Source organism: Tupaia chinensis, unplaced genomic scaffold, assembly GCF_000334495.1.
Source record: "Tupaia chinensis unplaced genomic scaffold, TupChi_1.0 Scaffold000498_1, whole genome shotgun sequence".
Lineage (NCBI taxonomy): Eukaryota > Metazoa > Chordata > Mammalia > Scandentia > Tupaiidae > Tupaia > Tupaia belangeri.
Window position 1 is genome coordinate 1,042,419 of NW_006160010.1, and position 12,553 is coordinate 1,054,971.

A 12,553-nucleotide genomic window follows, 5' to 3' on the forward strand; every position below is an offset into this window, starting at 1 on the left:
CAGGAATCCAGTAAATAGAGAGTGAACGTAGGTGCTTGACTGGGGACATCAGAGCCCATAGCTGCCTTGGTACTCTTGTTTCTTCAGCCCAGATCTGGGCATCGAACCCAGATGCTCTTTCTCTTTCTCCTGACACATTCCCCAGGTTAGAGTTACTTATTTAGCATTCTTGTCTGCTTTCTAGACGCCTCCGCCCCCCACTTTTTTTCTACTGATACTCACCCTTCCTTACCTTTTACTCCCTTTCCTTTTTTGTCATTTTGGGTGATTAGCACACCCATATAATTTAGCTTGGTCTTTTCTTTTTGTATTAGTAACCATTTGCTAGGGATGAAAAGATTTGTGTATTGAGATAGTATTCTTTATAGTATGTGTGTGGCTTTGTGCTTATATATAAAATCAATCATTGAAAGTCCTACTGAAATTCTAGCTTGATTAAAATAAAATAATCCGAGTTCCCAAATGATAGCTCTATATCTTTAAATAGGTTTGTTTAGTATTTTTTTTAGTATATTTTTAAGCCCAGCCATAGTGTCATTGCCTGGATACTACAGATCAAGAGGCTGAGGCCACAGGGGAAGCCTGGGTTCGATTCCTGTTCCATCCTAAAGGCCTGGGTATGGTGGCATGGACCTGTGGTCTCAGCTACTGGCGAGGTTGAGGTGGGAGAATCACAACACAGTAAGACTCTGTGCGCGCGCGTGTGTGTGAGTGCGTGTACACATACACTTAAAAAAAGCCATAATAACTTCACAAACATAATGAAAAGTGAAAAGTACAATGACCATCCATATAAACTCACTGACTAGATTTAATGGTGGTTGTATTTCACCATATTTGTGACAAAGTTTTCTGAGGTAATTTAAGGTAAAATATATACATTATGACCCTGAACTACTTCAATATGCATCTTTAGCAATATACTAGGGCAGAATTTATACTAAAGCCTAACACCAAACACACATCCCCTCTAAGGCTGCCCAATACCATTCTTTCTTCACTCCTAGCTTTGTGATAGACCAGAAAAGAAAAAGAAAGACATGACAAGGATTGAAAGCAAGATTTGTGTGGTCTAGGGAGCTTCCTTCGCGTTTATGTACCTTTCTGCTCCTCTTTACAGTGTTTTCTTCTTTATTCATCGAAGAGCATATTTACAGTGCACGTGTGTGCGTGTGCGCGCACACACACACACACACACACACACACACTGAGAGAATCGAGAGGGAGGAGTGTCCTCCACAGGGTTTGGTCACACTCCAGTCCCCGTCTGACCCTCCTGCCCGCTGGTCTGAACACCCAGGCGTGTGCCTGGCGTGTTTCAGGCTGCCCAGGCCAGCGACTGTGGCTGCCATGTGGGACCTGACTGCTCTCGATTGATGCTTTCTCAGTGCCCCAGAGCCAGCTCTCTTCTACTTTTTAATGTAATTGAATTTGGAAAAGAAAGTATGTCACTCCAGTTTTTAGTTGCATTTCAATTTAAGAACTAAGAAATGATGGCCTACTTCCCTTTCCATGTTTCCTGCAGGAAGCGTCTCATTTTCCCACGGTGAACAGAAGGAAGGAGTGTCACTGCGGACCTTCCCCAGCCCTGGCCGGCCAGAGGCCTTTGTGGTCCACCTATCAGGGGTGCAGAGCAGTGCCCCGGGGGGAGCGCAACTCCGGTAAGACCATGTTAATTCTCAGCCAGGAAACACTGAGGATGAATGTGGGCTGTAACAGTCCAAAGGAAAAAGCAGGGGGATCGCTCTCCTGGAAGCAGACACGAGAACAGTTCTGTCGTAGACCTACGGATGGCCTTCCGCAGTCGCCACCCGCCGCTTGGCTCAGAGCGTTCTTCCCAACCTCCCACTTGGAATAGTGGCCTAGGAAAATAGCTTCAGTAAGAACCAGGATGGCAAGTTCACCTGTTTTTAAAGGGAAGTGGCTTCTGAAAAGCAGCTGAAAATACCTGATTCCCCTAAGTGATTAAGAGTCAGAACAAGGCACTGCAGCGGGTAATCATGGTACTGGTTAAATCAGCGGCTTGAGTTTAACTTTATTTAACTTTGCCCTTTATCCATAGTGACCGTGAATGTGGAACTCAGTGTATTTGCAGATAATTATGTTCAAGCCAAAAGCAATTTCCTTTTGTCATACCTGGCTGGGCTTGACCAGAACAAAGAGGGCGGAGCTGAAAGCCAGACCTAATGAATTGTTTCTGGCTCTGCCACTTATTTGCTCTTTGACTTTGGGGAAGTTCCTTCATCTTTCTGTTCTGTTTACTTTGTAAAATAAGGAAAATGTGTGGGCAAAATCAGTGTGTGTTCAAGTTTGTATGATACGTTTTTATGTGTGGGAGATATCCATTGACAGAGTCAAATATGGCTTTAGATTATACATATGCCATCGAAAAACATGTTTGTCTATAGTACCAGCAGGTGGCCCTGGTGGTTAGGGCATCCCACATGGCTGATTTCACGGTTTGAGTCCCAGGCCGGTGGTTTGAAAATCACTACAGTGCATATGTGTGCTTGCCCAAAATACCTAGAGGAGAATGGAGGAGAAGGAATTGTAACATGACCATGCCTCCCTGATGGATGAGTTTTTACTTTCTCTCTCTCTCTGGTGAGCACACATGCCTTACAGAAAAGAAAAAAAAAATCTTGTCCAGAGAACACGTTTGGGGTCACAGATTCAACATAGCCATAGGAGTGTGACAGTTTTATAGTGCTCACCCAAGGCTAGGCATTGTTTTAAGATATATGGGGGGGGGGACAAGCAGTTAGCGTAATGACTATGTCACTGGACTCTCACGTAGTCGACCGCGGTTCGCGTCCCGGATCCAGTGACCTAAAACTCACGCCGGGCGCGTGTGCGTGTATGCCCAAGATCCCGAGAGGAGAATGGAGGAGAAGGGATTGCGGCGTGACCATCCCCCCTGGGGGGTGATTTCTCGCTTTCTGTCTCTATGTCTCTGTCTGTCTGGTGAGTGCACGCACCCTATAGCGAAAACCTCTCAAAAAAAAAAACAAGAAGCTATATAGGAGAGCAAAAAAAAAAAGAAGATATATAGGGGGACCAGCAGATGGCACAGTGGTTATGTTGCTGGGCTCCCACATGGCTGACCTTGGTTTGAGTCCTGGACCCAGTGGATTGAAAAATCACACTGGGCACATGTGTGTGCATGCCCAAATCCTAGGAGGAGAATGGAGAAGAAGAGATTATGGGGTGGCCATTGCCCGTGGGAGTGATTTTTCACTTTCCATCTCACTCTCTCTGTCTCTCTCCAGTGAGCTCATGCTGCCTAAGGCAAAAACCTTTTTAAAAAAATAAAGATTTATAGGTGGCATAGTGTGTAAGGCACTGGACTCCCACATGGCATATCACAGTTTGAGTCCTGGACCTAGCAGCTTGAAAATCATGCCAGGCATGTGTGCACGTGTGCCTAAATTCCCAGGAGAAGAATGGAGAAGAAGGGATTGTGCGTGGCCATCCCCCCCTTGCGTGGTTCTCTTGCCCTCTCAGTGTCTCCCTCCATCTCTTTCTGGTGAGTGCATACACCCTATGGCAAAAACCTGAGAAACAAAAAAAGATATCTATCTATCTATCTATACATATGTATCTACACACACACACACACACACACACACACACATACACATAAAACCTTAAATAACATGGGTTTGGGTTTGGATGGCTTGGGTCCACTTACATGTATTTTTTTTTCAATAAATGCTATAAATATATTTTCTCTTTCTTATGATTTTCTTACTAATGATTTCTTTTCTCTATCTAACCTACTTTATTATAAGAAAATAGTATATAATACATATAACACAGAAATTTTTTTTGAGAGGGTTTTGCTAAGGGTGTGTGCGCTCACCAGACAGAGAGAGACATAGAGATAGAAGGTGAGAAATCACCCCCCAGGGGGGATGGCCACGCTGCAATCCCTTCTCCTCTATTCTCCTCTCAGGATCTTTGGCATGCATGCACGTGTGCCCGGTGTGAGTTTTAAGCCACCAGGTCCGGGATGTGAACTATGGTTGACTACTACATGGGAGTCGAGCGACATAGCCATTACGCTAACTGCTGGTCCCAATACCGAATGTGTTTTTATTAACTGTGTTGTCAGTAAGGCTTCTGGTTATCAGTAGGCTATTAGGAGTCAAGTTTAGGGGGAGTCCAAAGATGTACACAGATTTTTACTGTGAGGGGAGTCAGCACCCTTAAACCTTCTTCAAGGGTCAACTGTGTATGTGTATGTGTTTTTATTTATTCTTCCCAACAATAATAACCATGTTAGCTAGATAATATTTGTCTCACTTTACAGGTGAAGATAGCAAGTCATCAATCGATAACGTAAAGAACTCAGTAAGTGTTGGGGCTATGATTTGAGCCCAGGCTGTCTGGCCACTGCTGGGTTCTTACCCCCTATTTTATGTGGGAACCAGTGATTGGTACTTGACAATGGGGACTGCTGAGACCTGGAGAGTCCCTTCCTGAAGGCTTCAGATTTACATTTCAAAAACAAAAGAACCATAAAGAAAGTACCTCTACAGTCACACTCAGGCAATGTGTAACATCTGAAGTAACTAGTAATTCATAGGAGAACGCTAAAGACACATTGTTCAACCATGATGTTTCTTCCAGTTTATAAATGAAGTTAGGCAACCTATGTGTGAGAGGATAGTTCCATCATTGGCACTTGAGGGAAGCCAGGATTTTGTTCCTCCTGCTGGTAACTATTTCTATTTGGTAGATAAGAAAATTGACTGATTTCCGGAGCATCACAGTGGTTTTGATCCCCTCATAATGATTGTAGGAGAGAATTTGGTGTTTCACATCCTTCAGACAGCTGTTCTGAAGTGATGGAGAAGCAACCAGAGACCTGGGTGCTTTTCATCAAGTTAAGACTTGTTAGGTCCTGTCCCCACTGTGGCAGCTACTTTTCTTTTCTTTTTTTTTTTTTTTAAAGAGAGATTTTTTTCTATAGGGCTTGTATACTTGACAGAGAGAGGCATAGAGACAGAGTGAGAAATCACGTTCCTCAGGTGGGGATTGCTGCACCATAATCCTTTTTCCTCCATTCTCCTCTTGGGTATTGGGTATGCACACAGTTGTGCCTGGTGTGAGTTTTAGGCCACCAGGTCCAGAACTTGAACTGCAGTCAACTATGTGGGAGTCCATTGACATAATGATTATGCCATCTGCTGAGCCCGGCAGCTCTTGTTCTTGTGGTCTGGTATTTTTATTGATAGTTAAGTAAGATTTTGTAGAGTTGAGAAGGGATGTCATTGAGCAGCATCTCAGACATTGGCAGATAAATCTCTACAGTGGCTTTCCTCTTTCTCACCCATTGTCTCATGGTTTAACTTCTTTTTTTTTTTTTTTTTTTATTTATTTCCAGATCAGGTTTCACTGTTGCTGAAATTGAACCAATGGGAGTCTTCCAATTTTCTCCTAGTTCAAGAAATATCATAGTGTCAGAAGATTCACAGATGATCAAATTACATGTACAAAGATTATTTGGGTTTCACAGTGACCTTATCAAAGTTTCCTATCAGACAACTGCAGGAAGCGCCACACCACTGGAAGACTTTGAGCCTATTCAGAATGGGGAACTATTTTTTCAAAAATTCCAAGCTGAGGTTGATTTTGAAATAACCATCGTTAATGATCAGCTTCCTGAGGTGGAAGAATTGTTTTACGTTAATCTTACTTCAGTAGAAATTACAAGATTACAACAGTTTGATGCTGATTGGAGACCACGCCTGAATCTAGACTTCAGTGTTGCAGTGATCACAATATTAGACAATGATGACCTGGCAGATACGGATGTTTCTTTTCCCACAACAACTATGGCTGTAGCAGTTGACACAGCTCTCACTCCTGTGGAAACTGACTCTACCACACACCCTGGCACAAGCCCGATAACTGCCACTGTGCGGCCAACCGAAATGGTTGCCATTGTGACTGAGGCAACTGACATATCTGCCTTCCCTGAGACACTTGTCACCCTTCATGATACAACTGCCATGGCTGAGAAGCCAGATGTGGCCACTGTAACCGTCAGTGTTTCTATTCATGGAACATTTAGTCTTGGGCCATCCATTATTTATGTTGAAGAGGAGATGAAGAATGGTACATTCAATATGGCAGACATTCTTATTCGAAGGACTGGTGGACTTACTGGCAATGTCAGTGTAACGGTTAAAACTTATGGTCAAAGATGTGCTCAGGAGGAACCCAATACCTTGCCCTTTCATGATATCTATGAAATTTCTAACCTAACATGGGCAATTGAGGAAGAAGATTTTGAAGAACAAACTCTTATCCTTACATTTCTTGAGGGAGAAAGTGAACGTAAAGTGTCAATTCAAATTTTGGATGACGATGAGCCGGAGGGGCAGGAATTCTTCTACGTGTTTCTTACGGACCCTCAAGGGGGAGCTGAGATTGTGAAGGGCAAGGATGACACTGAATTTGCATCTTTTGCCATGATCATTATTACAGGTATATTTTGAAGTAATAGAGATAGAAGTGTCCTTTTGTGGTACAGAATTAGTAATAAGGTGAATGTATCTTTAATTTAAGAAGGTGAATTATTTGAGTCTTTCATAGTAATTCATTAAAATATTGTTATCTTGTAGCATGGATTCATGCCATGAAATTATGACATGTTCTGAGGTGCTAGGATAGAATTGAATGGACTACACATGTGACTTAGTACCAGTTATATAATCTGTAACTCTATACAGTAAAGGGGAAATACTTAGATTCATGTTCTTCCTTTAAAAATATTTTATTTCTTCATCTAAACACATGATTACCTATCCTATTTTGAAATCTCATTAGAAATTCACCAACCACTTTCAATAATCCATCCTAGAGTCATTCTTTGTATCTGCTGTGAAATAGATGAAAACTATTTCCTTTTGCTTTGCTTTCACTCAAGATAGTTGATACAGCCATTGTACTTAAAGGGGTATATATTACAATACCTTAAATTTTCCATTAGTTTTTTAAAGGTTTCTCATCCCTCTTATAAATCATTTGGTGATAATCCGCAGTTTACTGCTGAAATTACACTTTCTTTCTTTCTTTCTTTAGGAGAGGTTTTTTCTATAGGGTGGGTGCATTTGCCAGAAAGACAGAGAGACAGAAAACAAGAAATCACCCCCTGGTGGGATGGCCATGCCGCAATCCCTTCTCCTCCAATTCTCCTCTTGGGATGTAGGGCATGTGTGCACGTGACCCTGGTGTGAGTTTAAGCCTCTGGGTCCGAGACTCGAACCACAGTCAGCTACGTGGGAGTCCAGTGATGTAGCCATTACGCCCTCTGCTGGTCCCCATTTTTATATTTTTTTGTAGGTTTTTGCTTTAGGGCACATGTGCTCGTGGGGGGGGTAGGGGGAGAATGAGAGAGAGGGAGAGTGAGAGTGAGAGGTAAAGTGAGAAATCACCCCACGGGGATGGCCATGCTGCAGTCCCTTCTCCTCCATTTTCATCCCGGAATCTTGGGCATGCACACACATGTGCCTGGTTTGAGTTTCAAGCAACTGCTATGCCATCTACTGGCCCCTGAAAGCACACATTTTAAAAGTGAGATAGATAAGCTTATCAATACCTTACATTCATTAGAGTAATGATAAGGCTAGCTCATGATTCTCTTTTGTTATTTATTGATTTATTTTTTGCTATTTATTTTTTTAAATTTGCTATAGGGTACATGTACTCACTGGAGAGAGATGAAGAAAGAGAGAAAGTGAGGAAGCACCTCCTATGAGGGATGGCCATGCAATCATTTCTGCTCTCGGGATTTGGGCACACATGCACACAACACCTGGTGTATTTTTCAAGCCACTGGGTCTGAATGGTGCAGTTGACCACATGAGATTCAGTGCCTTCACCACCGCACCACCAGTTGACGCTTTAAAAAAAATGATTGTAAATGACATTTTATAATTGTGTATATTTATAGATTATGAAGTGAATATTATGGTTTATGAATACAATGTGGAATAATTAAATCAAGCTAGTTAACACATTACGTCAGATACTTAACATATTTTTCTGATGAGAACATTTGAAATTTATTCCCTTAATAATTCCAATGTGTACAGAATTCCGCCGTTAGCTATCTTCACCACGCTGTACAATGGCTCCTAACCTACTGTTGGGATTTGCTGCTTCCTGACTTCTCATTTTATTTTAGCCATTCAGTTACAGTTCATTTACAATTTTGCAATTGTTTAGCTTCCTTTTGCATCCAGTATCATCCGTGCATGTTACCCTTCAAATGCAGACCAATTCGAATTAAGACGATTTCTTCTGACTCCTCTAACTTACTAAGAATATTATAAATTTTGATATTATTCTACAAGTTATTTACTGATTTGATTCACATGAGCTTAATGCCATCTATTTCTGTTATAATTATTTCAGCAGTCGGCATTCTCCTCCCTATTTATGACATAGATATTTGATTACAGTTATTTGAATAGGAATAGAACAGATAGGCAAAATATTTAGCAATTAGTTTGGCACAGGCCAGACCTATCAAAATGGTTTCCGGAGGCTTTAAGCTGTTCTAAGCAGCTTCTCAGGGAGATCTTATGGTCCTGATTTGGAGGGTGGCAGAGGGCTCTGTTGGGGATCGGGGGGCAGCTGTGCACCAGCTGGAAGGAAGAGGCTTCCCTATTTTGTCACTCAGCGTGGCATACCAGTACTTACCCATCAGCTCTGAGTCGGTCTCACGGGGCTCATAGCAACTCAGTTGAGCATGGTGAGATTCTCTAATGTCCACCCCCCCTACTTAAGGTACAGTGGTCCCACATATGGCCAAGTTGGCCCATCACCATTTTACTTAACGTCACATGATGTGATATAAATGAGGACACCACTGGGCACATTTGCATAGTCATAATACCCTAATTGCTTTGGTCTGCCTGCAGACCTACCTGGCATTTTTTTCCTTAATAATATTTTCTTTTACCTAGGTCATTAACTTTGCCAATTCCTGTTTTTTTTTTTTTTGTTGTTGTTGTTTGTTTTGGAGAGGTTTCTGGTGTGTGTGTTCGCCAGAAAGACCGAGAGAGACAGAGAGACAGAAAACGAGAAATCACCCCTCAGGAGGGATGGCTATGCTGCAATCCCTTCTCCTCCATTCACCTCTCGGGATCTTGGACACGTGCATACATACGCGCCCGGCGTGAGTTTAAGCCACCAGATCCAGGATTCAAACTGCGGTGGACTATGTGGGAGCCCAGCGACATAGCCATTACGCTAACTGCTGGTCCCACCAATTCTGAAGTCTGGAATCATCTGACTAGAAATTTGACATAAAATTTATTATTTGACATTTATTTACCAGTACTTATTATATTTTTTATCATCGTGGCATTCTATCTGCTATTGTTTTTGGGGAAAAAAATGAAGTTTCTGTTTATGAAAAGCTTGTGATTTACTGAGAGAGCCAAATACCACCCCACCACAAAGGTGACACAAAAATGGTTGTTGCCAAAGAGAAAAAGTTGACATCAGGTTTTTTTTTTTTTTTGGAGAGATTTTCACTGTAGGGCGTGTGCGCTCGCCAGACAGACAGAGAGAGACATAGAGACAGAAAGCGAGAAATCGCCCCCCAGGGGGGATGGTCATGCCGCCATCCCTTCTCCTCCATTCTCCTCTTGGGATCTTGGGCCTGCACGCACACGCGCCCGGCGTGAGTTTTTTAAGCCACCGGGTCCGGGACACCAACCGCGGTCGACTACGTGGGAGTCCAGCGACATAGCCATTACGCTAACTGCTGGTTCCCGACATCAGGTTTTGATGGCAGACTAGGAAGTGATTGTAGAGATGAGTGGGTGAGGATGAGACGGGCAAGATGGCTGAGACCTCAGGATGAATGTAGTCTGTCCTGAGCAGGTCCCTAACAAATGGGACCTAGTAAATGACTCTCCTCAATGTGGATTTCCTTACACTGTAGCCCGGCGAAATAGTGAAACAGGGCCAGAGGCTACTAGCTTTCCCCCGTCAGGACAGTGTTTAAATGGTGTTCTGTTCCCCTAACCCAACCAAGTCCCTCATTATAGAAGTTCTATCTTGGAACCTCAGGCATCAGGTTTCAGGGTGATGGGTTCAAGTGTTTTCTTTTTCCACATTAAAGAAATTTTATTTATTTAGAGTCACTCACTGTACATCAGTACAGTATACAAAATGAGCCTTTCCATCCAGAGTACATTGCGTATTGGCTCAATCAAGGATATTACCATACGTGTTATCGACAAATAATTTTCTATTTCTTGTTTCTTATATATTTTGGTTTTTCTTTTCCCCCTTGATTCCCTACGTCTCACCTTCTGCCAATTCCCCCCTTCTCCTACATTGTCTCTGGTATGTACAGTTGTTTTCCATGCCTTTTTTTTTTTCACATTTTATTGATTCATTAAAGATCTTAATTAAGTTAAAAACTTTCAATAGCAAGCACAGCTGATATATACATGTTTAAGAATGCATGTCTGACTTTAAGCGTAAACCTCAGGGAGTAAAGTGAACATACTATGAAGTAGCACCTCACTGGGGCTATATAGCTTACTGTAGTCATTAAATAGGTATTAACTGGTATTTTTTATTGCATTTTTTAATTTCAAGAAAAACAGTTTCGGTTTTAATCGATAAAAATAAAAAAAATATTAAGAGAAATTTGCTTAAAACTTAAAGCTAGGAAAAAGGTTAAGATTCAGTTCAAATAGTAGGTAGATGAACCTATCAACAGTTCAAGAGAAGACAAAAATCCTTAGATATGGAAATCGAAGTATTGAAGAAAATCGGTAATGTTTTAGTCAAAAGTAAAAAAACAATTCTATTTCACTAGTTCAGTCTTTTTGGTGAATTTTTCTAGGTCAGAGATTCTGTCTTGTACATCTGAGATTCAGTCTTCTGCATGATCTAATCTGCTTTTGGTATTTTCAACCGAAGTTTTGATTTTCTGTATTATAGCCGTTATCTCTAACAATTCGGTGTCTTTTTTATGATGTGTATCTCCTCTTTCAGATCGTAGCATGCTCACTTCCTGGAATTCGGTGTCTCTTTTCTCCTGCATCTTCTGGAGTTTGTTTTCTCTCTTCTTTTGTATCTCTGTTAGCTTTGTCACTATGAATATTTTAAATTATTTATCTGACATTTCTATGAGTTCCCTTGTATTCTCTGTGGAGGAAGAGGAGTTACATTCTTTTCTTTAGAGGAGAGATATTTTCTTGGTTTCTCATATTTCTTGTGCCTCTGTGGTGGTTTCTGGTCATCCGATGGATTATATGTTTTTCCCTCGTTTTTGGAGTGAAATCTGAGTATTTAGTGGGAGACAGGAGGAGGTGACCTACAGTCTGACTCCTGGCTAGATCTGGGCAGCAGGAGAGTGAAGTCTGGGCAGAGGGTCTTCCATGGTCATACTGCCTGAATGGGGTCACTTAGAACTCAAATACCAATGGCTGCTGATTGGCTTATCCTGGCTTCTGGCTAGACTGGGAGCAAGAGGGTCAAGTCTTGGTTCAAGTGTTTTCTAAAGCTGTTTGGTTGAAGGTCATTGCTTCCATGACTACTTTGCAAAACTGGCCCATTGAGAAAGATATGGAACTGTCCACTGACAATTATGTAGTCAGAGATGCTACCTTTGCTGGTGAGGATTTTTTTTTTTTATATACGGTCAGTTATTTAATTAGGTTCTTGGCAAAACATTTAGAACACCAATTTGTGAGGATAAACATTTGTAAGGGCAAACACCGATCGCAGGTAGCCCTGGAGCTGAGGAACAACTTTGATTTTTGGTAAAGTTTGTGAGTCTACAGCTTTCTGATCAACCTTGCACTGCTCTGAAATCTCTTATTTCTCTTTCTCTGTGTCAAAGATCTCACCTCCCCAGGGCTTCCACAGTTGCTTTTTTTGGAAGTAAGCATCGGTAACGTGCTTTGGGATTTTTACTTTGCTAATACCAATTTTCGTGGAGGTGGTGATGACAAATTTTTAGTGTGTTCTATGCAGTGGGACTCGATTGAGAACCAGTGGCCTAGCTACAAGTAGCAAGCCACGGCTCAGCTGCTTCAGGAAAACCACTCTCTTGCCTCCTTGGCATCTAGTGAGGATGTCAGAATGGTCCCAGGAATGGTGCTAGCTTGCAACTTTCTCACATGCTGAGTGGAGGGTTATTTGCCATGGCTCATCTGCTTTTGAGGCACATCTTCAGTAGGGTAATACCTAGACATTTTGCACAGTTTAACCACCTGGGTACCACCATTCCTGTCTCCACCAGCTGGTTTTGTTGATCTCCTTTTTCTTTGCGATCCTGGATTTAATGGCTGAATATTTCCTCTTGTACATGGCCTTCCTGGAAGACGTGGCAGACTGGGAGTATCTGCCGCTGCCCCGGACTAGGATGGGGTTTCGGCTGTAATGGGGCTTCCCCTTTTTGGACTTTTTATCCTTGGTGTCACCCTTTTAACCTTGCCACTGGCATCAGCCTTCTTGGCTTCAGGTTTCTTCTCCTTAGTATCCTGCTTCACAGGTGTTTAACCTGCCA

At 42.1% G+C, this 12,553-nt stretch overlaps 1 protein-coding gene across 1 annotated transcript in view; it reads left to right on the plus strand.

Moving 5' to 3' along the window:
* The window catches only part of ADGRV1 (adhesion G protein-coupled receptor V1), a 618,101-nt gene that overhangs the window by 211,526 nt on the left and 394,022 nt on the right, over nucleotides 1-12,553 (plus strand). Inside the window, exons 73-74 of the mRNA XM_027774960.1 lie at nucleotides 1,526-1,661; nucleotides 5,390-6,495. Coding sequence (XP_027630761.1) covers nucleotides 1,526-1,661; nucleotides 5,390-6,495 — 1,242 coding nt within the window. The remainder of the gene's footprint in view (nucleotides 1-1,525; nucleotides 1,662-5,389; nucleotides 6,496-12,553) is intronic.